The 27,508-nt window shown below is 45.5% G+C and overlaps 2 protein-coding genes across 2 annotated transcripts in view; one reads left to right on the forward strand and one right to left on the reverse strand.

Annotated features, from left to right (window-relative positions):
- Positions 1-6,437, forward strand: part of afap1l2 (actin filament associated protein 1-like 2) — a gene marked incomplete at its 5' end in the record, with an annotated part of 28,501 nt that extends 22,064 nt beyond the window's left edge. The window contains 8 exons of the mRNA XM_083688209.1: positions 1,383-1,528; positions 1,698-1,812; positions 2,119-2,403; positions 2,889-3,267; positions 3,903-4,064; positions 4,371-4,558; positions 4,697-4,858; positions 5,404-6,437. Of these exons, the coding sequence (XP_083544335.1) occupies positions 1,383-1,528; positions 1,698-1,812; positions 2,119-2,403; positions 2,889-3,267; positions 3,903-4,064; positions 4,371-4,558; positions 4,697-4,858; positions 5,404-5,430 (1,464 nt within the window). The 3' untranslated portion in view covers positions 5,431-6,437. The remainder of the gene's footprint in view (positions 1-1,382; positions 1,529-1,697; positions 1,813-2,118; positions 2,404-2,888; positions 3,268-3,902; positions 4,065-4,370; positions 4,559-4,696; positions 4,859-5,403) is intronic.
- A 235-nt stretch (positions 6,438-6,672) lies between these two features.
- On the reverse strand, positions 6,673-27,068 carry vwa2 (von Willebrand factor A domain containing 2). The gene is made up of 14 exons (XM_083688240.1): positions 26,960-27,068; positions 20,076-20,137; positions 16,634-16,708; positions 15,395-15,528; positions 14,949-15,058; positions 12,564-12,758; positions 11,867-12,000; positions 11,617-11,746; positions 10,793-10,848; positions 10,572-10,679; positions 9,412-9,993; positions 8,131-8,682; positions 7,887-8,009; positions 6,673-7,735 (listed from the first exon to the last, which is right to left on the reverse strand). Exons 2-14 carry the CDS (start codon positions 20,125-20,127, stop codon positions 7,590-7,592), a joined length of 2,397 nt encoding a protein of 798 aa, XP_083544366.1. The 5' UTR covers positions 20,128-20,137; positions 26,960-27,068; the 3' UTR covers positions 6,673-7,589.
- Positions 27,069-27,508: the final 440 nt, after the last annotated feature.

Here is a 27,508-nt window from a genome sequence, read left to right on the forward strand (position 1 = left end):
GGCGGTCGGTGTGTCTCATTATCGGGTAAACCTGCTGAGCTAAAGCCGAGGGGGTTGAACCTGGGCGGTCTGTGTGACTCAAGAACGTTAGTCATACACGTAACACATTTTTTTGCTTTGACACTGCAATCTGTGTTCTCTGATTTCATGGGAATCAGTAAAACACTTCTTATACCTGCCAAGTACAGTACTGTAGGCCGCGCCCCCACCCCCCTCTAAGAATTTTATTGTACAGTCATACACTCCCCTGTATCCCTGTACATATGACAATAAACTTTTAACTGACTCTTTCTCACACACACACACACACACACACACACACACACACACACACACACACACACACACACACACACACACACACACACACACACACCCCAAACACTACATGCTCCTGCCTATCCCTATTCCCCTTTTTATACTGACATCAGCACATACATCTGAGCTCAGATCAGCCTTATCCCAGGGGAAAGGGCGTAGAACTTCTCTTAGTATTGGCCAATGTTGTTGTGGGGAAGAACATGTAGCGCAGCTAACACAGAAACCACATATTAGCATTCCTAACACTGAGACTGTGCTGATGGTGCAGTGCTCCTCCCAAGAACACTAAACACTCCAGCCTCACTGTCTGACATACACACACACACACACACACACACACACACACACACACACACACACACACACACACACACACACCTCCCCTCTTTTCTGGGATTAAAGCCAGTCTCTATAATGTATATGTGCGTGCGTGCGTGCGTGCGTGCGTGCGTGCGTGCGTGCGTGTGTGTGTGTGTGTGTGTGTAGAGAGAGAGAGAGATGGGGGATGCACTGGAATTTGGAGACCTTTTTCATTAAGCTTCAGCACTACCCTGTTTTATGTTTGGTTGTGGTCAATGAAATTCTTTGTTAAGTCCGATGGATTTTTTCAGATCAATTTAAAAAAAAAATCTATTTACTGTATCCATGAACTGATATGAACATTAAATAAACAACCAACTTCCTGTAAATATTGTTACATGGTTAAGTACATGTGGAAACTATGACACAACACTGATAAGCATAATCTTGGGGAAAATGAAGGGAGGTCCAATGATAACGGATTGTTTTCAGAGGGGTGGTAGAGTGGTGAATCTTCAGAGACTAAAGCCTTGACATGACTACCACCTATAGGCTCGTCTAAGGAATTGAGGACTCTTTTCCAATAATTGACTTTGTGTTTTTTTTGTTTGATTTACAGTGGCAATTATGTAAGTTTGCATCTGTTGTGTTATTCTCTCACCCTCTTCTCTCCTCCCCCGTCTCTCCCCCCTCCTCTCCTCTCCTCCCCCCTCCTCTCCCCCCCCCATCTTTCCTCCCACCTCCTCTCCTCCCCACACCAGGCTAAGTCATCAGCTGACATGGGCCACTGGCTGGGTCTTCTGCTGTCTCAGACTGGGACTAAGACTGACCCTGAGGAGCTCACCTATGACTATGTCAACTCTGAGAGGATCTCCAGCATCATTAATGCAGCCAAGACCTCCTTATAGTGAGTCAAATAATTATACGCTGTAGTCGTGTGTGTGTGTGTGTGTGTGTGTGTGTGTGTGTGTGTGTGTATGTGTGTGTGTGTGTCTCTGTGTGTGTCTGTGTGTGTGTCTTTGCTAGTGCAGTCAGTGTGTGAGGCGAACCTATCGTAAAGTGTGTGTTTTCTCCAGCCTGATGCAGAGGAGGTACTCAGAGCCCAACACCTACATAGACACCCTCCCCTCCATCCCCCAAAGCTCAGATGACCTTTACGATGACGTGGCCTCTATAGAAGCAGACCCAGAGGTAAGCTCACCACAGCAACACTCATTTTAGTGTACCACGGCTCAGCACAATTCACTCGAATGTACTACAACTTACACAGAACTAAAGTCTAGTGGGTTGCGTGGGGAAAAAACACTGTCCGATCTTTGAGATCAACAGAAATGGTACTTGGCGGTTGTTGTGATGTAATGTACTTATATTACAACAGCAAACACTCATTGTATTCTTGGCTATAGTATTTGCATACAGCAAAGTGTGATTGCTTTTTCTACTTGTCATGCCTGCCATGTCTCAGTGCTGGGTTTCTCTCTGTTCCTGTTGTGACAGGACGCAGAGGAGAGTGGTCTTTTGGACGGCCCGTGTGGTCAGGAGAACAGTGGACCATGCGGTCAGGAGAACACTGGACCATGCGGTCAGGAGAACAGTGGACCGCACGGTCTGGACGCAGAGGTTGGGGTCAGAGCAGGGCAGGACGCTGTAGACAGGGTCTACCTGGATCTCATTCCTGTACGGTCATTCCTCCATACTGTTTGTGGTACGTCGTCCTCCCATAAAGACCCCCCCAGCCCCTCATCAGCCCCCATCCAAGAACAGCAGGATCCCCTAAACCAGGTACTGTATTAAGGGAGGGGGGAGGTTTGATCTGGTTCTAGACCTAATGTGGTATGAATCTGTGTGAATGCATCATTCATTGGAACCATCTGACCATTGTATAATTTAATCAGGGTCTCTTAGTTCAATTCAATAAGTATCAATCACTTTTCTGCATTGTCAATCAGATAGTCAAATGAAATGATTGTAATGTTTCAAGTGTCGAATCTGCACACATCACATAATAAAAAAAAAAAAAAAAAAAATATATATATATATATTATATATCTGTATGTCATCATATGTACATTTAAAAAAACGTTTTTTAGGGCATTTCTGCTTTTATTGGGATAGAGATTGACAGGAAGGATGGGTGAGAGAGAGGAGGGATGACATGCAGGATATGTCGATGGCCGGAATCGAACCAGGAACCTTGCGATGATATGGCATGCGCCTTAGTGTGCTACGCCACTGAACGCCCCCCATATGTACATTTTTGTTCCCAGGTTGATTCAACCAATCAGTTAGAACCTGTGCCTTCGACGACTCCAAATGAGGTGAATCCCACAGCTGCCACCAATAGGCCGGAGCAGGAGCGGCCCCTGACCCCCAGCCCCCTGCGGCTCCAGACCCAGCCTCAGAAGATCACCTTCCCCAGCCAGGACACCTCGAGGAGGGCCAGCACCGGAGCCCAAACCCCCCAGGGCTCCAATGCAGCCTCTTCAAAGGGACCCAACATAGCCACCCCCAGCACACAGACCCCGAAAACCACTCTGAGTCCTGCAGGGCCGGCTCATAGCACCTTCAGCCTCCCCCCTCACAGCCCTCAGCCTCCCAGAGGTAGGGCTGCCAGTAGTGGAGACAAGATCAAAGCCTTGCCCACAGGTGAGTTTGAGGTCATAAGCAATGCCACAGAGAAACAATTCCCTCAAAATTAAATATAGTAAATAATAAATTTTACACTGGATTAATAGACCCCTGCAGACTATGTTCACTTCGCTAAATAAACATTCAGTCACACAGTTTCTGGTCAAAGTGAATACATGTTTATCTTGTAAGTTAACACTGTATTATGGTGCCAGTTCACCCAGTGTGGAAGGTTTTAGGTCTCCAATGCACCTGTGAAAAGAGACATGACTTAAAAGGTTGATTCCAGTCAAATGCAAATAGGTGAAAGTAAGGCAGAGGCTGAACGGGGGGATATCAGATCAGTGCAAACAGAGTAATGAGTCATGGAGGTTATTAAGACCATAAAATGACTGTTCATAGAGCGGACATTCCTTTTCAAATCAACTATCCTTGATGGGTGGACCAGCGGCAACTTCTGTGTCTGTGATTGAGACACCTTGTAATATATATGCCGTTTAGCTGACGCTTTTATCCAAAGCAACTTACATTGCAGTGAGTGCATACATTTCAGTATATATGGTCCTAGCAGAAATCAAACCCATGACCTAAGCGTTGTTAGCGCCATGCTCTACCAACTGAGCCACAGAGGAGCACCTTGTGTATTTCCCCAGGCTGCGAGGGGAAGCTGGGGAAGAACCGCACAGAGGCAGACATGCGGCGCTACACGGATGAGCGAGACTGTCTGGAGAGAGAGAAGGAGGAGGTGAGGAGCAGCCTGACCAACCTGAAGAAGGAGAGGAGGGAGACCAAGGAGGAACTGAACACCTGCCAAGGTAAGCTTGCAGTGCCCTCTAGTGGAGGAAACTGACCAGCGTTACGTGTGCGTTTCAAAATCAACCTCTGCCTCCTGTTGTTCGTATTCAGTACCTATCCTTATGATACTTGACATAACAATGAATACATATCCACTATCCTTTTTTATAAGCATGGCCGGATTCGAACCATGGGCCATGGTCCTAGACCATTGGACCATCCCAGGCCACTCATATCCACTGTCCTAATGAAGTTTTGACATCATGATAAGCATACGTTCCTATTACCGTATTCCTATGTGACATCATGATTGACATGTCCGTTAGACCCAGGGAAGCAGGCCTCCCTGGAGGCGTGTCTGAAGCAGAAGGAGGAGGCGTGCCGGGAGGCGGAGAATCGACGGGTGGAGGTTGAGCTGCGACTGATGGAAGTGAAGGAGAGTCTGAGGAAGGTGGAGGCGGGGCCATTCACCCTGGGAACCACATTGGACAGCAGCCTCCAGGACACGCCCACGGTCAGTATGAGGTTCACACAATTTTCTTTTTTTTTTGTGTGTGTTTTCGGAACCATATTTTCATGGGTATAATTTGTCCGAAATGTAATGGATTGGATGTACAGTGACACTGTCTTCTCTCCATCCTCTGTTCTTCAGCCTAAAGCCGTGTCCGTCGCCCCCCCTCAAGCAACCACACCCCTGACCAACAACACCGACAACGGAGACTCCTCCTCTCCGGTCAACTCTGCCACAGCCCTAAAGAACAGACCATCGTCCATCATGGCCACCAACAAAGGCAACGTCATGCAGAAGGCTAAGGTCAGAGGTTGTTTCCCCCCCACACACACATGCACGCGCACACACAGACACACACAGACACACACACACACAGACAGACAGACAGACAGACAGACAGACAGACAGACAGACAGACAGACACAAATACACACACACACACACACACACACACACACACACACACACACACACAGCGAGAGAGACAGACAGACAGAGCTCATGTGTACTCAGAGACTTCGCACTGTTCTTATTCTGGCCAGATGGGGGCACTCATGGAGCAGGAGTCTCATACTCTGGTCCTAGTGAGCTACTGAGTTTGTGCTTCAGCCCAACACTAACACACTTGATTCAATGAGTGAGTTCCAGCCCGAACACCATTATTCATTCATTACCTTATGCATATGCATAATCATGTGTGTTAGTGCTGGGCAGTTACAAAAGCCTGCACACCCAGGAGTTCTCCAGGACCAGAGTTTATAATAGAATATATTTTCAGTATGTTTTATCACTGTTGTTAAAACATTGCCCCCCCCCCTCTCTCTCGCTCTCTCTTTCCACACACACAGGAGTGGGAGAAGAAAACCACCACCTAGGTTCCCCTATGATCTCTGATGACCTTGAGGTCATCCCATGACCACTGGCCAGGTCAGAAGTACATCACCTGACCTGGGGGCCTACTCAGGAGGATGGAACGTTACAGAGCATTCAGATAGAAATGTGCTGTGTAGAGCAGGTATGAGTGTCTGTCATGTAGACATCAGTCATGTCTGTTCTATGCTGTACGTTATTTCTATCTGCAACTCTTTGAACGTTTCACCTCACTGAATACACGCCTGCTCTGACTTGGAGCGGCGGCTACACTCGGGACCGGGGAGCCAATGAACATCCTCTCTGACCTGTACTCTCCGCCCCCCCCCAACAACCCCGCTGCCCCTCCCCCTCCCCCTGCCTGTGTCCTCCAACCAGAGACTGACAGAAATGAGTGCCTCTGGGAAGAGCCAATCAGGAACAGAGGCACACCTGTTTTCTGGACAACCAATACCACTGGACAATTTTCGATTGAAAAACTATTTAAGATGTTTTTGTTTTTTTAAAAGGGAGGGATTTGCTATAGTTGCATTTCAACCATTTTTGATAATGTTTTTTGATAACTTTAAAACATGGGAATAACCCGACCTGAGTCAAATCAATAAGTAGTTGTTTTTTTAAGTCGTTTTTTCTCCAATGACTTTAGGTGTGCCTGATTTGGCTTGCGTAGTGTGCCAGGGGCTTTTAACTTCTGGGACTTTTCCATTGGTTCCATTGCAGGAAAGCTAAACCAAGTGCACTTAAAGTCATTGGAAGAGAACAATTACCATTCTGACTCAGGTCTGGAAATAACAGATGTGGAAAAGACCACTGAGAGCCACTGCCCTCCTACACCAGCGTGTAACATGTTAGCAGCCCCCTACTAGGTGGGCCTTTTGGTACAGTCTAGAATGTCATTTGGTTCCTGTATGCTGGTTGCCATGATGTAAATACATATTAAACCGTTCCGTCTCCTTTTGACTTGTTGTATGCTAGCTAAAACTTGCACTTTTTATTCAAATAAAAACGTAGTACTGACAGCAATATCCACTGACTGATACATTTTGTGTGAATTTCTTAAAATGATCAAATCTGAGGTTCTTAGCTAAATAATGCATTCACGGACTGACGGCATTGTTACATTGTTACATACCTTTAATTCTTACTAATACTGTAGGTAGGTACTATGTCGGTACGTTATTCATCAATTCATTGACTTGCAAAATAAGATGAATACAGCACATTCATATTGTCACAGAAACACACTTCTCAGTATAGAAAACAAGTCATTTTAATATTTTCATGATACAGCACTACAGTGGCCAAGAATAAAAAATAAATATTTTTCAGTCAAAAAATACTCTAGAGAGAAGAATACAGTATGTATACTCAGTCACAATGAGGTGTTCATAGTAAAAACTACGAGAAGAAAAAGGGAACTTGACAAATGTTAATAACATGATAATTAACTACAGTAATTAGGGGTCCAAGCAGACCGCTGGAGCTGGAGAAATGAGACATGAATACTGCTGTTGGTTTTATGACTTATTGAAACAAGCACGATAACATACCTCATACTATGCGGTATAATTACAAACTGTGTTAAACCATATACTGTACAATTTTCGCTTGTCACAAATACAATTGTCCAGGATTCTAAAATAAAAGACGAAAAAATGTGCCCTTGCTCCCTGAGGCTTCAAAATAAACAGACCTCTGAAAAAGATAAGCGATAAGATAGAAGAAGGCCAAACATATTATCAGCGGTTGGTAGCAGTATAGTGTGGAAAGGCAGGAACATTCAATTACTAAATAACCATACTGACAATGCTCAAAGTCATCACACACAAGTATACTTGAACATAAAAGCAGATAAAAGGCACTTAGTGAAAACAATATGTACAGTGTCAAATTGTAACAGTTACAGCTGAATCCACAGTCTCAAACAGGGGCTAGAGTGATTCCATGTCGGTCCTTTAGGATCTTGTGCTACAGTTTACTGTAAATGAGACAAGTTGCTCATGTGAATGGTAACTGGATGTGTCACTGAAACTTGTGTCTCGTATCTGATAAAATGCAAATCCCCTGCAATAACTCTTCCCTTTACTCCTTTGTCTATGTGTGTGTAGTCTCCTCCAGTGTTCGGTTTAGCACGTGTGTGTGTGTGTGTGTGTGTGTGTGTGTGTTAGGCTGCCCGTGCCGTGTGTCTCCTGCGGTGTTGTTTGTAGTGTTGCAGTAGTTCTGATTGGCCCTTCTTCTGCCTGTTCTTCTTCCTGAGTCCTGCAGGTGGTCTGGGGAGGTCTCCTCGGGGCGAAGACCTCCTGGAACTCCCTAAAAACACACACACATACACACACAACAACAGAATTCAACACTAGTTTACACATAGCAGCCTACTCAACTTCCAGTAGGAGTATAATTGTTGTACTTTCCTCATAACTACAGTAGTGTTTAACTGATCATTGAACGTTTGGGTACTGACGTGTCTCGCAGTGTGGTCCCTCGAAGCCCCGGCACTGGCAACGGAAGCTCCCTCCTGATAGGATGCAGGCCCCGTCATTCATACAGGGGTTTGGCTTACACAGGTTGACTGGCTTCTTCACCTCTGATGAGACAGAAAGATGGTTAAAAAATCGCCCAATGACCGGTGAATGACTACCACCTATAGAATTGGAATTAGACATTTCAGGCCGCCCTTTTTCCGTATTTTTGGGGTACGCTCTCACCTGAACACACCATCTGCACCAGCACGTCCTCAAAGTACTTGAGGTCCTCGTACGAGGCCACTGTGATCATGTGATCCTCCGTGCCCGCGATACGCAGCAGCCTCTCCCTCTGCACGTCCCCGATGCCAATCACAAACACCGACAGCCCGTTATCCCTTATCTTCTGGGCCGGCACTGCCGCGTCATCCCCTCCTGACCCGTCCGTAATCACCACCACGGCCTTATTGACCCCCGGCCTCGCCCCCCGCCCCACGGTCAGCACCTCAGAGTGCACGTGGAGGAGGGCGGAGCCTGTGGAGGCAGTCCCGCCCAGGAAGGACGCTGTGGCGATGGCCTTTAGCACGGCGGAGCCCGAGTCGTGGTCGTCGAGGTCGAAGACGGTGACGGGTCGGCGGCCGTAGACCACCAGGCCCATCTGGGCAACGTCACGGTTGATGTCGAACTGGACGCTGAGGCTGCGGACGAAGTCGAGGAGGATGGCGAAGTTGTCACGGCCCACACCGCCCGAACTGTCCAGCGCAAAGACTAGGTCCACTGCCTGGCCCAGACAACCTGAGAGAAACAAAGACCCACCACGTTACATTATCATACCATGTTACATTATCATACCATGTTACATTACCACACCACGTTACTCCACACATGGTGATGTCTGGGTTGACTCGTAAGACCATGTCCCAAACTGTCGATCACAGTTGTAAAACATGCATGCGTGGCAAAATACAGTAGCTGAAGTCGATGTCATACCTAAAATGGTCACGCTTTTTAGATACACTTTGACATGATGGGGGTATTTTGAATAGATCGGTGACGGATTCAATTAAGTCCGGTTGTAACCCAACAAAATGTGGAACAAGTCCAGTGGGGTGAATACTTACTGAAGGTACTGTATAACAGCTGTAATCACCACCTCTGAATTTGGTCAGTTTCAAATGACAAATGAATCATTGTTTGTTTCATCTACAATACCAGTCAAGAGTGTGCAAAGCTGTCATCAAAGCAAAAGGTGGCTACTTTGAAGAATCTAAAATATAAACCATATTCTGGTTTGTTTAACACTTTTTTGTTGACTACATAATTCCATATGTGTTCCTTCATAGTTTTGATGTCTTCAATATTAATCTACAATGTAGAAAATAATACAAATAAAGAAAAACCATTGAATGAGAAGGTGTGTCCAAACTTTTGCCTGGTACTGTATATGCACTTACCATAAGCATAAAGCATACAGTCATAAACCGCATCAGATTTGATCTCAGAGACCAAAGAGGTTTTCGGTACCTTGACTGTCCACGCTGCAGATCTTGGCCCGGAGCTCAGGGATTTTGGTGTTGAGCCTATCGAAGGAGGGGAAGGTGAGCGTACGTTGAGGATTACTAGTGATGTTATTCAACTGCACCCTCAAGGTGTCCGGCCCCAACCCCACGAGGAAGATCTCCCGGTCCAGTGCGTATTTAGCGGGCTCTACCACCTCGTCGACGGCGGGGGTGGTCGTTAGCAGTACCACCACGCGGGGGAGGTCATCCGTCACGTCTGCGAACACTGGCGCGCTCTGGAAGCCGTGGCGCGTCACATAGCGGAGCGCTTGGCCCGTCCGCGCCTCGCCGCCCACAGGTTTTAGCCCGTCCACAGCTTTAAGGAGACCCGTGACGTCCCCTTTGAACTGGCCGACCCGCGCCTCCACACGCGCCTGCCCCCCGTACACAGCCAGGCCCACTTTGGTAGGCGTCTCGGTTCCCATGACAGCCTGCAGGAAGCGCTTGAGGAAGGCCTTGAGGCGCAGGAACCCCTCCAGGGTGATAGTGGTAGAGCCCTCCAAGAGGAAGAGCAGGTCCACGGAGCAGTCCAACGTCAACCTGGGGGCTGAAAGAGGAGGGAAGCACAGGTTCAGTTACAGTGGATGACACATTTAGTTGTTTACTCATTTCCATGGACAAAAAGCAGCACAATAACGACATCCTCCTGAAGCGTTCCGCTTCTGATAATGTTATGTGACTCAAGCCTCACTGTAACGTGACGCTAACGATTGAGGACTCCTGCTGGAGATAGGTGTGACAGCTGGAGACCTGACAAATACCAATACAACAACAAACTGTTAAATGTTTTTAGGGCATTTCTGCTTCATTGGGATAGAGACAGTGGAGATTGACAGGAAGGATGGGAGAGAGAGAGGAGGGATGACATGCAAGATATGTTGAGGGTCGGAATCGAACCAGGAACCTTGCGATTATGTGGTATGCGCATTAGTGTTCTCCGCCACCAAGCGCCCCACAACAACAAACTGGACTGTGAAAAGCGTACTAGACATACATTATCTAGAGTGAACTACAGTCTGGCCACTCATGAAAAATGAAAAAGATGTTGAGCTGGCATTCAATTTCTGTTAAATTTGGATTCATTCTTCAGTCATAGAGAATGAAACGAAAACCCACATTACTCACCACAGTGGGGGTCTCCCCCGTAGCCTGGGGGACACTCACAGTGATACCCCTCTGGCCCCTCAGACACACATGTCCCCCCGTTCAGACAGGGCTGGGAGTCACAGGGCTCTGGAGGTGAGAGAGGAGGTTATAACACACACAGACACAGACACAATAAGGGCCATCATTATTTTTTATTGGAAATAACACCAACAACGCTGTGTGTGTTGCTATATTCTTACCTGGACATATGGTTCGGTGGCAGACTGTCTGGTGTCTCCTATAAGCCTTGCTCCACCTGCAACACAGAGATTATGTCATCGAAAAATCCCCAACAATGTTGAATGACATAAAATTATCTCTTTCATCAACCAGTGGTAGAATTTAAACAATGGCTCTTAACATAAAGGGAAAACCTATGCAAAAAACATGAACCAGAAACATTATGTTATGATAATGTAGTGGTACTGTACATCCAGATGTTCAACCTAACAAACAATGTTGTTTGTTGTTGTGCCTGAGGGACTGACATCACTATGGAAAACATTTCTAAGTTGCACACTGTACATTATAGTGGGGGGGAGAGAGAAGCAGACCACCAAGAGAGGTGGAGGAGAGAATACAGGTGTGTGTGTGTGTGTGTGTGTGTGTGTGTGTGTGTGTGTGTGTGTGTGTATATATGTGTGTGTGTGTGTGTGTGCGTGTGCGTGCATGTGCATGCGTGCATATGTGTGTGTGTGTGTGTGTGTGTGTGTGTGCATGTGCATGCGTGCGTGCGTGTGTGTGTGTGTGTGTGTGTGTGTGTGTGTGTATGCATGTGCATGCGTGCGTGTGTGTGTGTGTGTGTGTTAGCCCTCAGTTATTATAATGCTTGAATATAAAGAGAGTGGCTGAGAGTATAAGTGTCTATGGTAGATGAAGGAGTTGGTAGAGGGAAATAGTGTAAGAGTAAGAGTGTATTTAAATGTGTGAAGTAGGGTAAAAGGGATGAAGAGGGACAGGGTACATTTACCTAGCAACAGGGTTCTTGTCTGCCAGAGTTTCTACTCTAAGTGTGTGTACTTGCCTGTAGTAAGGGCAGAGGGAGGTGTTTGGTGGGTAGCCCTTTCCCCCTTTCCAGCACATAAAATTCCCCTGTAATTCTTTGACCGTCTCCAGGGTTTTTCTCACGCAGGGATAAGATTCTATCTGGCACCCTAAAGAGACAGAGAGAGAGGAGTGTGTGACTTCACCGACAAACCACTTGGAAAACACCAACGCAATACCTAATGTAACTCTGTCAATAGTCAAATACATTTTGTCTTGTCGAGTGTTACCTGCGGGTACCGCGGTACAGACAGATGAGGTGGTGAGGGTTGTGTACAACCCGTTGACCGCGTCGTTGAAATGCTCGGCAAAGAACACGTGTCGCTCCATAGGCTCACTGGCCAGGGCATGTAGCTCCTCCCATCTAAGCGGGAGGAGGGGGGGGGGGAGTGTGTGTGTGTGAGAGAGAGAGAGAGAGAGAGAGAGAAGGGAGGAGAGGTGGGAAGAAGGGCAGAGTGAGTGCACTCGCAGTAGACTAATGCATGTTTTCCACAGCCCTGAAACCAAATTATTACGTCTCCAAACAGCGACGACTTTGAAAAGTATGTGTTTAGTTCGGAGCGGAGGAAATGCCTGCCCAATTCCTTGTTTAGCTGGTGATTAAGAGGATTTATTCTCAAGGGCTCTCCCATCTTCTTGCTTGGACTCCACCCAACACACTCTTGACTCTTCACTCAACACCGTAATTCACATCAATGTAATGGATTATAATATACTGCAAGTACACCTTGTATTGTCATACTCCCAACACATCCACAAACCTGTGTGGCATTAAACACACAAAGATTCAGCCTCATACAATGCAAACAATAACACACACCCACTACCACACCTGTGGTAGCTGAGCTTCATTTGGAAAAGACACACACACACACACACACACACACACACACACACACACACACACACACACACACATTCTCCTACCTGGGGTAGCGTAGGCCCACAGCGAACAGGGTAACGCCCGTCTGCTTGAGCTCAGTGGCGACCAGCTGCACGGTCCCCTGGGACTTCCCGTCAGACAGCAGGATGACTACCCTGGGAACGGTGGCGTTCCGACCACCCGGAAAACCCTTTCTCAGGACGTACTTCAGAGCAAGACCTGTCTGGGTGCTACCTCCTCTGGGAGAGGGGGGGGGGAGGTAGTGACAGGGGGTGGGTAGTACATGAGGGGAGACAGAGGGAGGGAGGGACAGGGGACAAGAATTGAGAGAATTTAACTTCATGAAGTATTGTATTTCGAGAATTTGGCTTCCAGTATTTTATTCCCTCTGAATCCTTTTAGAATGGTTACGATGTGGAAAATGGTCCATTACTTTGGAGAACATAGCTTGCCTGTACATACTGATGTGGGTTGTGTGTTTGTGTCGTTTGGATGTAATATAATAGTTGTGTTATCGCGTTTGACCTCTCTCCATTTCCAAACTGTGAGAACAACAAGCTGTCTACTGTCTGGAAAATTCAAGCCACCAGACAAAACAGTGGTGCAGCCATGAACACTATACTTTATTGCACTATTCATTTCAAGTGGATGAGGTATGTGTTAGGGAAGCTAAAAGACTAACTGCAGTAACTCAACAGTGATACGCGCACACACACATACGCACACACATACGCACACACACACACAGAGCTCCATGGGCCATGATAACCATCTCTCTCTTGTAGACGAAACCAGACATAATCTAATGGGAGTTTTTCATACTGCAGCTAGTGATTGCATAACTATGGTTTAATAATCACTGTTTTCAAAACCATTGTTAAAACACAAGGTCAAATCTGTTGTATGTATTATTATTATTTGCTCAGTTCAGCAGTTTTTGCTGAAGCAAAATGGAGCCAATAGTGGATTCACACACTAGACCACCCATCTCTGGTACTGGAAACAAATTAATTTCAGATTAGAGACCCCCCACCTCTGTCCTTGGCTGATCTCAAACATTGTGTGTGTGTGTGTGTGTGTGTGTGTGTGTGTGTGTGTGTGTGTGTAAAAGCCTCATTGGGTACAATTAAATCCAGTACTGATCATCTATCCTGTCAAACACGTTCTCTCTCTCATTGTCCTCTAGTGTGGTCCTCTTGACTGATGAGTCCCAGAGGTTTAGTGGTGTAGTTGAAAGCATTGTTTCTAAAGTCATGACACATTACGCACCATGAAGTCATATTGCACATTGAAACGTTGCAATATATTTCATGGGAACGTTCAACAGGGTACTATTTTTGTACCCTGCACTTGGAAATAAATTAAATGTACATACAAACCATTTACACTGGCTTGTGGAAAGTTATGAGAAAACACATAGGAAGCACGGCATCCTCAATATCATCACCACAATAAGATAACAACAAAGTACAAACAGGGGAAGAGAGGTTATAAGCAGTACAATTGTTGAATGTCGAAAAGATAGAAGTATGAAATGTTATAGTCATGGAAAATAGTTCTGGATGTAGGGGAGAACACCGGCCATAAGATTAGATAGACAGTTTTCCAGTGCAAAGCTACCAGCTGCTAAGGGAATGGAATTGATAGTCTGTTAGACATTTATTTCCTGGTTCGCTCATCCCAAGATTTCATCCCCCACATGCCTGTGTGAATTTTTGACATATCCACTGGATTAAGAACAAATATTACATAGCAGTTGTTACCCAGAGATAGTTTGCAACTGAGCAACTGAAATCAGAGCAATTGGAGAGGACTGGAGTGGGCCTTTGAAGAAAAATCCTGGTTGAGTTATTTAGCCATGGACCAGATGTCTCTCCCCACTCCTCCTTATCCCAAGATTTCACCCCTCCTTTCTGAAAAGACCGATTGAGAGATTCTGAAAAGACCGATTGAGAGATTCTTAAAAGACCAATTGAGCTTGGGCACTCGTAAGCTTCGTACGCAGTAGGGGTCTGGTGGCCAACACTAGCAGTTGTTCCATCGGACTGACAAGTGCTGATGTTTTTATAGAAGCCATGTGAAATTTGCATTTCACCCCTGTTGTGTGTGGAGATGGTATGTCCTGTTGGGCAAGTGGGCCTGGTCCAGCTGTCCTAGGTTGCATCCGCAGGGTGTAAATCTACTTCTCAACACATTATATGCTGGATACAGTAAATTATGTAGGATTTAGTCAATTCATTCACTATATAAAACTGGGGTACTGTATATAATATAGACATTCTACTGTATTGTAGATATAAGTCACATCGGGAAATAGCATACAACTCAATTCAAACATAGGAATTCAAAATAGGACCATTGAACCAACAGTACTGATTTGATTTGATTCCCATGAATTGAATTTCAGGATGGTAGAGGAGTGGACTCACTTGAAGGAGATTTTCTTCATGCGTTTCCTCAGCTGTTCTTTGGTGGTGTAGGAGTCCAGGGAGATCTCTAGTCGGGGGGAGGAGCCAAACTGAATCAGCCCCACTCGCACCTGGACAAGAAAGAGAACCATGCAAAGGTACAAAGAACTACAACTTTCCTCTGAGGAGGATGTGAAATGTCAAGTTTAGGTGGTGCAAAATAACTGAAATCCCCAATGGAACAAGATTGAAACTAGAGGGCAGTAAAACAGTAAAACATACTTATTCCAAAGGTATTTCACAGGTATCAACACTGAAACATTGATCTTAGCGTAGTGGGATCACAAAAAGGCTAGCTACAGAAAGAAAAAACTGTTTTCATGACCGTGAACAAAAGACGGTTCGTCTCTGAATGCGATTCCAGAATCACACAACTGTCAGTTGCAAAAGCTGATATAAAGGCTAACCTTGTCAGACCTGATATCCAGCGCCTCACACAGTTTGAGGGCATAATGTTTGGACCTCTCGAAGCTTCCTTTTCCCACGCTGTTGGAACCATCCATGAGGAAGAACAGGTCCATGGCTGTAGAGCACTTCATCACTGAACAGACACACACACACACACACACACACACACACACACACACACACACACACACACACACACACAACAATACAAACATGTGAATAGATATATACAAAGTCCCCCCCCCCCCATATACATATTCCCCCCCCCCCGTACACATACAAGTTGTCTCAAATGATACGGTACAGTAATGCGTACAGTAACAGCTCTACAGCTCCTTTAGCGGCCCAGGGAGCTCTGCTTGTTACCTCTCAGCAGGACGTTCACTGTGGAGTGACGGTAAACAAGCTACAGTGGCAGAACGCCCTGCCTTCAGTCTGACATACCTCAACACAACAACAGCTCTGAGTAGCATGTCTAAGCTGCTCATTGTGGTCTTACACAGTCCTACACACACACACACACTCACGCATGAAGGCACAGACACACACACACATACACACACAGTAATGTAACAGCCAATCAGGCGCACACATACATACATACAGTATGCGTGCATGTGCACACCAACACACTGACACACCGACACACCGACACACAGATACAGATACAGATACAGATACAGACACACACAAGCGTGTTTGTACTGGCTGGCAAGGTAAATGATAAGTGGTGTAGCTGTCATGTTAGAACGCGCCGCTGATCATAAAGACAGTGATCCCACAGACCTGCTGCTGTCTCTCTCTCTCTCTCTCCCTCTCTCTCACTGTCATACAAGACATGAAAGTATCACACATACTGAACGTGCATATACAGTGCCCTCCAGACGTATTGGAAAGAGGAAGCATTTTGTCTTATTTTCACTCTATACTCCCATTTGGATTTGAAATCAAACAATTAGGTTAAGGTAGAGATCCTCAGCTTTAATGTAATGTTTTCTTTTTTCAGATTGTTTTGGACCATTTAGAAATGACAACCCTTTTTATACATACAAAAGTATTGGAAAATTGGTTTGACAGGTGTCTCTGGTTAGTCAAGTGTGTTCCGTCACATCATTTATGCAGGCATAAAAGAGCTGTCAATGTCGCGCACACACACACACACACGCACACACACACACACACACACACACACACACACACACACACAGCAGGTATCTGTACAGATTTATACCACTCACTCTCTCCTGCTGAGTTTATCTTGGTGATGGTTTCATGGCTTGTTTGGATCTCCTGTACCGAGTGTCCAGGATCAACTGGAGAGGAGAAACGTGGCAGAGGTGAGAAAAAATGTGGTAGAGGTGAGAAAAATAGTTTTTTCTATTGTAGTTCAGACAGACAGTCAACACAGTAACACACTGCTAGCAAGCAACCAGTCAGTTCAGTAACTTGGATATTACAGTGGGAACAGTGATATGGTAATGTGAAGTCTAGTAATGGTCGGTTATACACTCGTTAAGAACATAACAGTCATTCAGTTTCCTAAGTTCCCTCTGTATGCACGTTTGATATATACAATGCTGAGTACAGAATCAATCGCAAAGCATGTGGACTAGGATATTACTTACTGCCTGGGCCGACTTTGATGCCAGAGAACTGCAGCAAAATGACAACCATTCATTAACATGTGTTAGTGGAGTTTGTTTAACCCTCCTTCCTCACACACTCACACACACACACACACCCTTGGGGCCGAGAGGCCCTTAACCTCTCTGTCTACCATTTAGCACTCTTTTAAGGGGACATAATTTAGAGGTACCGACATTCCTCCCACCAGGCCTTGGGAAAACCCGGGAATGATGCGTCCTCAAAGAGGATTCGACTCGCCGCTTGATTGAGCACCTCTCCTCTGCTCTCTCACAATAGCTGATTGAGCGGTCGGAGCAAGAAGAAGAAAGAAGAGCGCTTCATTTTTTTCATTGTAGTAGCGGGATGGGCATCACTCTTTCAGGGAGGTGTGTGGTTTGGAGGGGGACATATATAGTGACTTTTTTGTGTATAAACGCTGTGGGAAGGGGCCTAGCTCTCAACCGTTCTCCATGGTAACCGTACAGGGTCAGGCAAATATCTCCACAGCATCAAAAGGGGGAAGGCTGGTCACACGTAGGGGGGGGGGGGTAGGTGGCTTACAGTCACTCATTCATGGATGAAAACAACAGAGAGGGGGGGTTTTCTCTTACCACAACCCTAAACTAAGCACTGACATAATTAACCAATGACACACAGGGATTACGAGTCCACGACCACAGACTCACACTGACTGCTTATGTTGTGACCACTCTTTCACGCTCCCACTTTAAAGCAGAGATGATTTGAGACCTGTATAAACAAACCATTATGACAAATCTAACCCTCCAGCACGCATGGACACTCAAACAGCCTTTCCACACACACACACACACACACACACACACACACACACACACACACACACACACACACCAAAGTCACTCTCCGGGTTCACCACAAGCCTTATCACTGAGGGCATGTCTGCATCAGATACTACAGTAGAAACATGCTTTCTTCGCCTTCCTGTTCCTCTCATCATATTTATTTTATCTGTCTCTCTCCTCAACAAAGACTTGTTTTTAGGATACTAGCCCGGGACATACTGTAAATTGTGCAGTCACATTGAAACTCAACTTTTTCCAGATCTATCCTGCCTCAGCTTTCTCAAGCTTTTGCAGCATTTCCACGTGATAATATCCCCTAATGCCTATGATAAATCTGTAAATGAACACAATTCTTTGAGAGAACAAAATAACTTGTTTACCGCTAACGGTTCGGTCCGAATACCTTCAGAGTATACAGACAATATCTCCGTCATTCACCATTTTTTCATATGCGCTTCTCTATACAATAATATTTCTAAATGATGGATGTTAACCACAAGGTGAGACAGCAGTACTGAGCTACTTCAGATATTTCTGAGTCATATTCCTCAAAAATCAAGGGAAAGTTGACATTATCAAAATGCTGCATGGTGCACCTTTAAATTACATCAGCACCTCTTTCTCCTGTCCTGGTGTCTCATTAAATCTACACAGCCCTTCCTGAACACTCTCACCTCACAAAAATGTTTTAGTTGTGCCCCAAGGCACAGTTTCCCTTCCGTTTCGTCTCTCTCCTTCTCGTAATTGTTAAAGTCGGTATTCAGGTGGAGGTGCTTTTACTCCTTTTAAACAGCAGTGACAAGTCACAAACACAACAGGCCTCTTCGGACCTCATCACAGTCCTAACAAGTAACCTGGCCCTGACCTTAACATCGGGCTTTGAGGTTAACACCGTTCTGGATCTTAACCTTAAAGTCTTAATCTTAAAGTCTTAACCCTCCCCGTCCAACAACATCAGCTTCGGGAGCCAACTTTCACTTTAACCTTCACATTCCTGTGGGTGCTCCCTAACTGTGTAGTCCATGGAAGAGGGAGCTCCTGCAGATGGACAAGGTGCACAAATCACTAACAACTAGCACCTACAGTGGCACCTGGACCCCCGAGGGCCGCAGCTTGAACTCCCCCTTCACTTCACACTCTGGTTTCTTCTTCATATTGGCCGAACTCCAGCCTCATTCCAGGCTGAAAAAAATCCTCTTGACAGTGAGGGCTTAAGACCTCAGGAGGCAGTTTTATTGTGCGCTTTGAGGCCTTCCCTGAACCAGGCCTTACAGATTTACGGCGTGTGCGTAATACTGCGTGTGGAGAAACGCGTAGTGGGGAAAAAACACTGAGGGAGAAAATGCCGCAGGGGAGCTTACAACGTCTCAGTCGGGATGATCTGTGTCAGTCGGAGAGGAGCACTAGGGGCTTTGGAGAACATTCCCAGGAATCTACGAGGAAAACTGTCATGACGTTTTTATCTTCCCATGGATCTGGATAGACTGTAAGGATTATGTGGATTTCAGTCCCTCAAGCACTGGAACATGCTCTTTGTGTTCTGAGCAAAATAGGGGGGGTGGGTCTTAGACTGACACCCCAGTCTGGTTTGTTGAAGTTCAAAGTCTGTTAATAGAGCATAGTAAATACTTTGGATAGCTCTAAAGCTGTCATTTTAGAACACACTTCAACTGTTATATTGGCCAAAGCCACCCACCTCTCCTTCGGGGCGAATAGTCACGGAGTAACTTGTAACGTGTGTTATTGTGGATGGGTTATAAAAGCTCCATAAAATTCCGCTGTCTGGAAGTAAGTGCCACTTAACTAGAAGAAGGAATTCAGTAGGAGGAGATTCAACATTGTTCCCAATTGTTCAACGAGGATATAAACAATTATGACCTCGAACAGATGAAAAAAAATAAGTCAGTCAGTGGTCATTGAACAATACCTCAGATTCTCTCATAAGTGTAGGGTTAAGGTTAAGGTTAGAGTTATGGTTAGGTTTAAACATAACTAAACGCTTTGTCTTATGAATCTTCTCTTACATTTTACCTGCACACGCAAGCTGGTACACAAACATGCACATGCACACGCACACACACGCGCACACACACACACACACACACACACACACACACACACACACACACACACACACACACACACACACACACACACACACAATCAATGTACCAAACACTATCAATGCATTCTTTCCCCTCTCATTAGTTATGGTTGAGTATCAACCTACCTTGAATAAGCAGCAGTACGAGGAGGAGGGAGAGCTGGCCTGCAGAATGCATGTTGGGAAACCTGAAATGACCAACAAAGAACAGTCCGTTTAGATGGTCTAGAACAAATCACGCCCCTCGACAGAGAAAAGGAGAACGGGAGGGAGAGAAAACTTGAGATGGAGAGAGAGAGAGAGAGAGAGAGGGTGAGATAGAGAGAAAGAAAAGTGGGAGTGTGTGTGTGAGAATGTATTTGAGAGTGAGCTAGAGATGAAGACAGATCTTTAGAGAGAGTGTGGGAGTGAGTCAGAGAGAGAGAGAGAGAGAGAGAAAGAGAGAGAGAATTAGACAGAGAAACACACTCCTGCTCTTGAAAGATGCACAATGTCCTGGGCACAGCCTGGTAAAAAAAAATCTCTGTTCTATTCTGAGCTGTGAGCAATAGGGGCAACAGAGGCTTGACTAAAGCAGAGCTATTTTAACATAGGGCTTCAGTAACATGTATAAAACCACAGGTCAGGTCATTCAAGGGGTTAGTCTAAATGCAGATATACTGTACACGCCAGAGCTAAGACCAACTACCTTTCAGTTGACCCTCCACAAGTTGCTAAATACACAGAAGTAGACACATGTGGGTCTTAATAGGGGGTGACAATGGGCACGACTAAGGCTTCTAGTCTCATCTCCAAAAATAGGGCCGGTCTGTAGAGAATGTAGGGAGGAAAGTGACCTTGGTAAGTGGGCATGCTATGGAATGGAATGCCGAGAATGGACACGGTCTCCCAGCAGCAAGTCGTCTCTTTTGAATCACCTGCGTTTAATGCGTCACGAATGCGTCGCAGGCACTTATGCCATCTATTATGGCCTGTTAGAAGGAGTTATGCACTTCACTACAGAGTATGCGTTGCCTATAGCGACGCAGTGTTGCGGATGAGCAACTCAGGTGTGTTAGTGCTAGGCCGGAATGAAAGCGTGCACATCCTGCATACTCTTGGCTACGAGGCAAAGAGCTTACTGCACAGGCATCCTGTTTTTGATAACACAAGTTCAAGTGCCACAGTTGAGAGAGTTCAAGGTATTATGAGTGACCAGTGCATGCCGGCAAACCACTGAACAGAAGCTCCCTTATTCATTCTAACTAGACTAATCATTGACAAAGTGGGGGTGTGGGAGCGGGGGGGGGGGGGGGGGGGGGGTGAATGTCAGCATGTAGGGAGGAGAGGAGGAGCGGCATCAGGGCATTCTTTCTCTGGACATCATAGACTGAATCACCACCATTCCCACAGGGAGTCAGGTTGAACTTGCCCCTAGACGCTGATCTAAGGTCTGTTTTGCACTTTACTGAGGGTCAAGGTTACGACAAAGGGTTGGGTACGCTGATCCTAGACCTTTGCTTAAGGGCAACTTCCACCCACAGCTCCTCTCAGACTCCTGGCCGGTTGTCACAGCTGGAGGTCAAAGGTTGAAACTTCAAGGGCCAGACTGGGGGGGGGGGAGAATCAAATTAAGAAACCGTTGACAAACGACACCCCCCCCAGTGTCACATAATGTCAGGTAGTGCTTTGAGTGACTGGTTTTAATATCACCGCTTGCATATACTCTCTACACCAGAGTTCTTCAACACTGGTCCTGGAGAACGACAGAGTTGGGGTTGCAGGCTTTTGTTCCAGCCTGCATCAAATAATGACATAGCTGGATGAGTAGTGGATTAGTTGAATCAGGTGTGCAAGAGCTGGGCTGCAACAAAAGCCTGCACACTCTGTGTCTCCCCAGGACCAGGGTTGAAAAAGGAAGTACTGTAAATTACACACTGCATCAAAATATGCCCAAATAGCAACCTAGTCCATCCACTGATAAAAAAAAATAATAAAAAAAAGAAAGTGGAGGAAAAGGGATGTTTTGAAAGTGTTGGAACCGGGCCATGGCCAGACACCGGCTAGACCAGATAACCAAAGTAGACAGTGTACCAGCAAAACAGCGGAGCTTTTTAATGAGGCACAGCATTGAAATATAATGGTGTCGGGTAAAAGACATCACCCTCCATCACGTAAAACAGGGAATTGTGGAATCGACTTCATACACCTCATTTCTATCTGCAAATAGCCAAATGTTGCAATCCGATAGATAGAATCATAAGATTGAATGTCTGTGATGGGGGGGGGGGGGGGGGCCTTCCAAGTGTGCCTGAGAAAGTATGAGAGTGAGTGAGTGTGTGTGTGTGTGTGTGTGTGTGTGTGTGTGTGTGTGTGTGTGTGTGTGTGTGTGTGTGTGTGTGTGTGTGTGTGTGTGTGTGTGTGTGTGTAGCCTACTTAGTTCTGGACAAACCTGAGGGGATAATCTAAAGTTACCGATTATGATGAAACAGCTCTCAAGCTCTGAGGTGCATGTGCAGCAGGGGAGGCTGGTGGAGGTAGAAATCGGAGGACGGGCTCATTGTAATGCCTGAATGGAATAAGGAATGGTGTCTTTGATACGTGTGTTTGTGTGTCTGCCAATTACTACCTCCACCCCCAGCAGTAGTTTTTCACCTAACACACAGTAGCTGAGACTACGCTTTGTTGTGTTGGGGTCTTAATAATGCCATATCCATGACAACAAGTGTTGTGAGATATTTACAATTCTTCTGCCATGTTGACATAATGTGTGAACACAACTTGTTTTTCTTCAAACATGAATAGTGAAAAACTCAGAGCAAGATACACTTGTTATGTTACAAAGGAGGAACACCCACCAGTGGAGATCACTGAAGTGTGTGAAACTCGCATTACTCATCAAAGAGACAGGCACACGAACACAATCTTTGAGTTTAAACCACCATATCGACTTCCTTCTACATGTCTCTGTGGTTAACAAAGACAGATGACAGTGTTTCTGACAGTCTGCCTCAAAGCGGATGAGGTGCCAAAAAGATAGAATGATAAGATTGAATGTCTGTGATGGGGGGGGCCTTCCAAGTGTGCCTGAGAAAGTATGAGAGTGAGTGTGTGTGTGTGTGTGTGTGTGTGTGTAGCCTACTTAGTTCTGGACAGTGATTGTTGGTGTTGCAGGTGTCTGAGGCAGTTTTACAGCAGAGGGATTATAGGTTGGAGGTTTACAGTGCTATTTGAGAGATGACATATTGAACTATCCACACACACACACACACACACACACACACACACACACACACACACACACACACACACCCCTTTCCTGAAAGCTGACTTCTACACACACACACCTTTCCTGAAAGTTGACTTCTACACACACACACACACACACACACCTACCTTTCCTGAAAGTTGACTTCTACACACACACACACATAATGTAGCTTGCTTCTAGAAGGAGTAAAGGGTGGTGGGGGGGGGGAGACCAGATACACTTCTAACACTAGCCTCTAGAGAGGGTCTGCAGATAAGGGTTATTATAGTGACGCTTATGGCCGATAAGCCAAGCCATATTTCCTGTCTGGGGAGTGAATGTCAGTCAGGAAGTGTGTGTGTGTGTGTGTGGGAACGTGAGGCAGACAGACAGGCCTGCGTGGAGGAGAGACCTCTCTTTAAGAGGACTCCCTTTAGTATGAGATAGCCATCTGAGGACCTGCCACAGGAGAGGCTCTGTGAGAGCCTGCCCAGAAAGCTGCCTGAATCAGGAGCACCCTTCAGATAACTATCGCTGGCCTGCATTGGTCTTTGTGTGCTCGGTGGAGCGTTTCAAGGACCAGAGATTTCATTAAGGAGTAAGGGGCGGTTTAGTCTCTAGTACACACACACACACACACACACACACACACACACACACACACAGAGCAAATGAGCACACACACAAACACAGGTCTACACACATGAAAGCATGCATGCACGCACACACACTCCATTCTTCCACATCCACACAGTCCTGTATGGTCCTATCCTTCTCTGGTTACCCTCTAACTAACCTTTTCTTGCTCCCTTCAAGCAGCCTAACCTCTTCTCTCTCTCTCTCTCTCTCTCTCTTTCTCTCTCTCTCTCTCTCTCTCCAATGATGAACACATTCCATCTCTATCACAGACATTGGCCTTTAAAAAAGTATTCTTCCTCCCTTCCTCCCTTGAGGAAATCACTGATCTGACATGACTCGGTCGGTGAAAGCGATGAAAAGCTTGCATGAAGCCACCCACTCCCGTTCAGATCAGTGATCACTTCAAGGAAGGGGGAGAGGAAGGATGCACGAACGAGTGGCCTGACTTCTCCTGCAACTCCTCCGAGGTAACATCTGAAAGAATATTCTGTTGCATCCAGGCACAGATTTCCTTTCTCCATTCCAGATATGTACAACATACAGTATTTGTTCGTGGGAGAGGCGGGTATGATGTTGAGGTTACTTGTAGACACTCTCGGTGACACTCTTGGTTGTTGTTTCCGTTTTCCTCCCAACATGCCGATGGTGTGTGTGTGTAGCACGCTGACCTGTACATAGTTGTAATTCTGACCTCTCCCATAATATGGCAAATGGGGGAGGAGGGGGGGAGGATTTCATAGCATCTCTCTCATTCCTCCAAGTCCTCAGTGCAGTTGCTGTGGGTGAGCAGAGGTAGTAAATACTCAGCTCTCTCCGACGAAGGAGTCTAGTGCACAATAGAAACACAACGCAAACGTAGAGTAGAATTACCTTCTAATACTTTCATCTCGCTGTCCCGGAGGTCCTTTTCAAGCAAGCTCAATATAGATAATTTTTTCTAAAAGTGTTTTCTTGGAAGTGGTTTGTCACAATCTACGATGTCGATGCAAAACCTGTTTGTGAAATTCAACTTTTAATTTGGAAATTAGCCTCTATTTTATTCAACGTTAGCCCATCATCTTTGTGTTGTATCTTTGTCATGAGAGGCTCGTGGAAGTAGAAATCGGAGGACTGCCTCGTTGTAATGCACGGAACGGAATGAAGAATGGTATCAAAAACACGTTTCATACCATTCCTCATTCCATTGCAGGCATTAATAATAATATAATAATATATGCCATTTAGCTGATGCTTTTATCCAAAGCGACTTACATTGCAGTGAGCACATACATTTCAGTATATATGGTCCCATCGGCAATCAAACCCATTAACAATGAGCCTGTCCTCCTGATTTCTACCTCCTCCTGCCTCCCCTGTTTTTTTGTGTACGTTAAGATCCAAAGAACACATTACTGCTGTACAGAAAAATCAAAACGCAAGATGTGGTGACATTCTTGACAAACCCAGAGGGAGTATTGTGTAAATTGTAGAACGTGAATTCCGAAAACCACACAAAAGGCAGAAACGGCTCAGTCATTAAAGTTGCCTTCTGTTTTGAATGTGTGACAAGTCAGAAGCTGCCTCCTCCACACCACATAATTAGAACGGGGAGTTCTTGGACTTACTTCATACAATACTAGGATCACTAACCTGATCTTAAACACCAGCTACTCCAGCATACCTGTTAGCACATATGCACACACACACACACACACACACACACGTGCACACACACTTTAAGCACTCCCCTATGTTTGGAAAAATCTTAGGCTATACTGTTTTATTTCCTTGATATCCTTTGCATCCATTGACTCCCTCTTGGAACTGTAATAGGTTTGATACTGTCAGTATTCTGTTTTCCCAGTTTGAAACTCACATCTGGTTAATAAACCAGTATGAATTAGATGGAGCCAAACCCATTCATTTGGCAAAGAGGACCACAGATTGAGGAATGCATTCTCCTAAAGCATCCGGTATCTGGTGGGATCTACCCGGGGGAAGATGGTATAGAAGATGGACTCTCTTTCAGTGTATCGTGCCATCAAGACTCTACACGTATGTTTGACAGAGTCTAAAAGAAGGAAACGAGGGTCAAGGCTCATGGCAGTGGCAACTATTTCAGCACCATACAAAATGTCCCCCTAAGTTGCTTTGAAACGTAATCCTTTATCAATTTGAAAAGAATGCTCTGATCAAATTCCTTTCAAGTTACCCATACAGAAGGACCAAAGTGTGTGCGTGTGCACACACACATACTTCAAAGGACTCTGCTCATCAGAGGACTCTGAGCATGAAAGTCATGGTGAATAAGATGAAAGCGTCTCCTCCTCCTGCTTTTAGCAAGGGTGTGCTCACCAAACACTCAAAACTTACTCAAAGAAACAAGAACATTTTAAGATCAGAATTATCTCCAACTCAACTGTTTTGTCTCATTTTCTTGACCTGACAGACTAGGCTAACAGCTCGGCTGTTTCTACCCCTCAAGTTTAGTAATGTGAGGGGTCACAGCTGGGTCAGGTCAAGGGTTATGATCAAGGATCATAATAGTACTGCTGGTTACAGCATTGTTATTAGAAGACAGTCCTCAGTGTGACTACTATTACCTTTTTTTAACCAAGAGTGATCGGATGCTTATACAATAAAATAACCCATTATGGGGATTGAATAACCTGACATTTAAAAAAGATTTTTGATTCTTCAAAACAAACATATACTGTATCATTCGGACAATATCTCCTTACAAACCAAGCAACAGCCTTTGAGACAATTGCCAACCTATGTGCGCCCTCCTTAAAACGCGATTCGCTCCAATAGCGTCATATGGTCCCAACAGCAGGCCAAGAAAGTCTCATTAACTTCACTTGCCATTACTTTGCTCATGCAATAAATCACTGGAATCAGAACTCAAAGTAAATAATTCCATAAACCATAACTTAGTAGCTCGTCTGCCAGTCATAGTCAAATCAAATCGCAAAAATACGCACAGCCGATTGAATAAAATTAAAAACAACAGGTTTCACACAACGCCGGTTTCTATGAGCAGACGCAGCAGCATATTCTGATGGACAAAGCTTTGAAATATATGGCACGTTATTTCAGCAAATTCAGACCTGCCTAAAATCCTGTATATAAACAGTTTTAAGCATACATCTTGAATACACACCATGTGCTATTCGGCTGAATTCCTTTTCAATCCACCGACAGCGGACACTGGTAAACCGACTACGCGCGGATTCCTTTCCACAAGTGCGTCCTTTGGGCAACAGGTTCCGCGTCTCCCCGAAGGCAATAAAAGACCTCTGCCGAAGATGCAGGTTCCTCTTACTTCCGCAAGGAGCCGGCGTAACCGAATTCCCTTCGTTTTGGAGATGGGAGACCAGTCTTTCGCCCTGCCCATTTCAAGGACACGACCAGATCGGTGCGCTCCACCATCCCAGCATGTTGCAAAGCCGGAATAAAAAAACGCTTGTTAAAAATGACAATACTTCGTGGCGAAGAACGGCCTCATTTCCCGTGTGGTGCCCTGCGGTGGTGGACCAAACGTATTTGGTGCGAGGTTTTTTTTGGACTAAATGAATGATAACCATTGATTCTTGAACAATACCTCATGAACCGTCTACCCCATCAAAACCAAAAATATAAGGTCGTTTTACTCCATTCTCTGTAAACAAACACTGTAGCTTCAAAACCTGGTTAAAACTATAACGTTGAT

The sequence above is a fragment of the Argentina silus genome (assembly GCF_951799395.1).
Source record: "Argentina silus genome assembly, chromosome: 16".
Classification (NCBI taxonomy): domain Eukaryota; kingdom Metazoa; phylum Chordata; class Actinopteri; order Argentiniformes; family Argentinidae; genus Argentina; species Argentina silus.

Coding starts and splice junctions, on each gene's coding strand:
- vwa2 (XM_083688240.1), bottom strand. CDS start 20,127: ATGCATTCTGCAGGCCAGCTCTCCCTCCTCCTCGTACTGCTGCTTATT. Junction 8,683..9,411: donor CTGCAGCGTGGACAGTCAAG/GTACCGAAAACC, acceptor TGTTTCTCTCAG/GTTGTCTGGGCCAGGCAGTG. Junction 7,736..7,886: donor GGGACCACACTGCGAGACAC/GTCAGTACCCAA, acceptor GTGTGTTTTTAG/GGAGTTCCAGGAGGTCTTCG.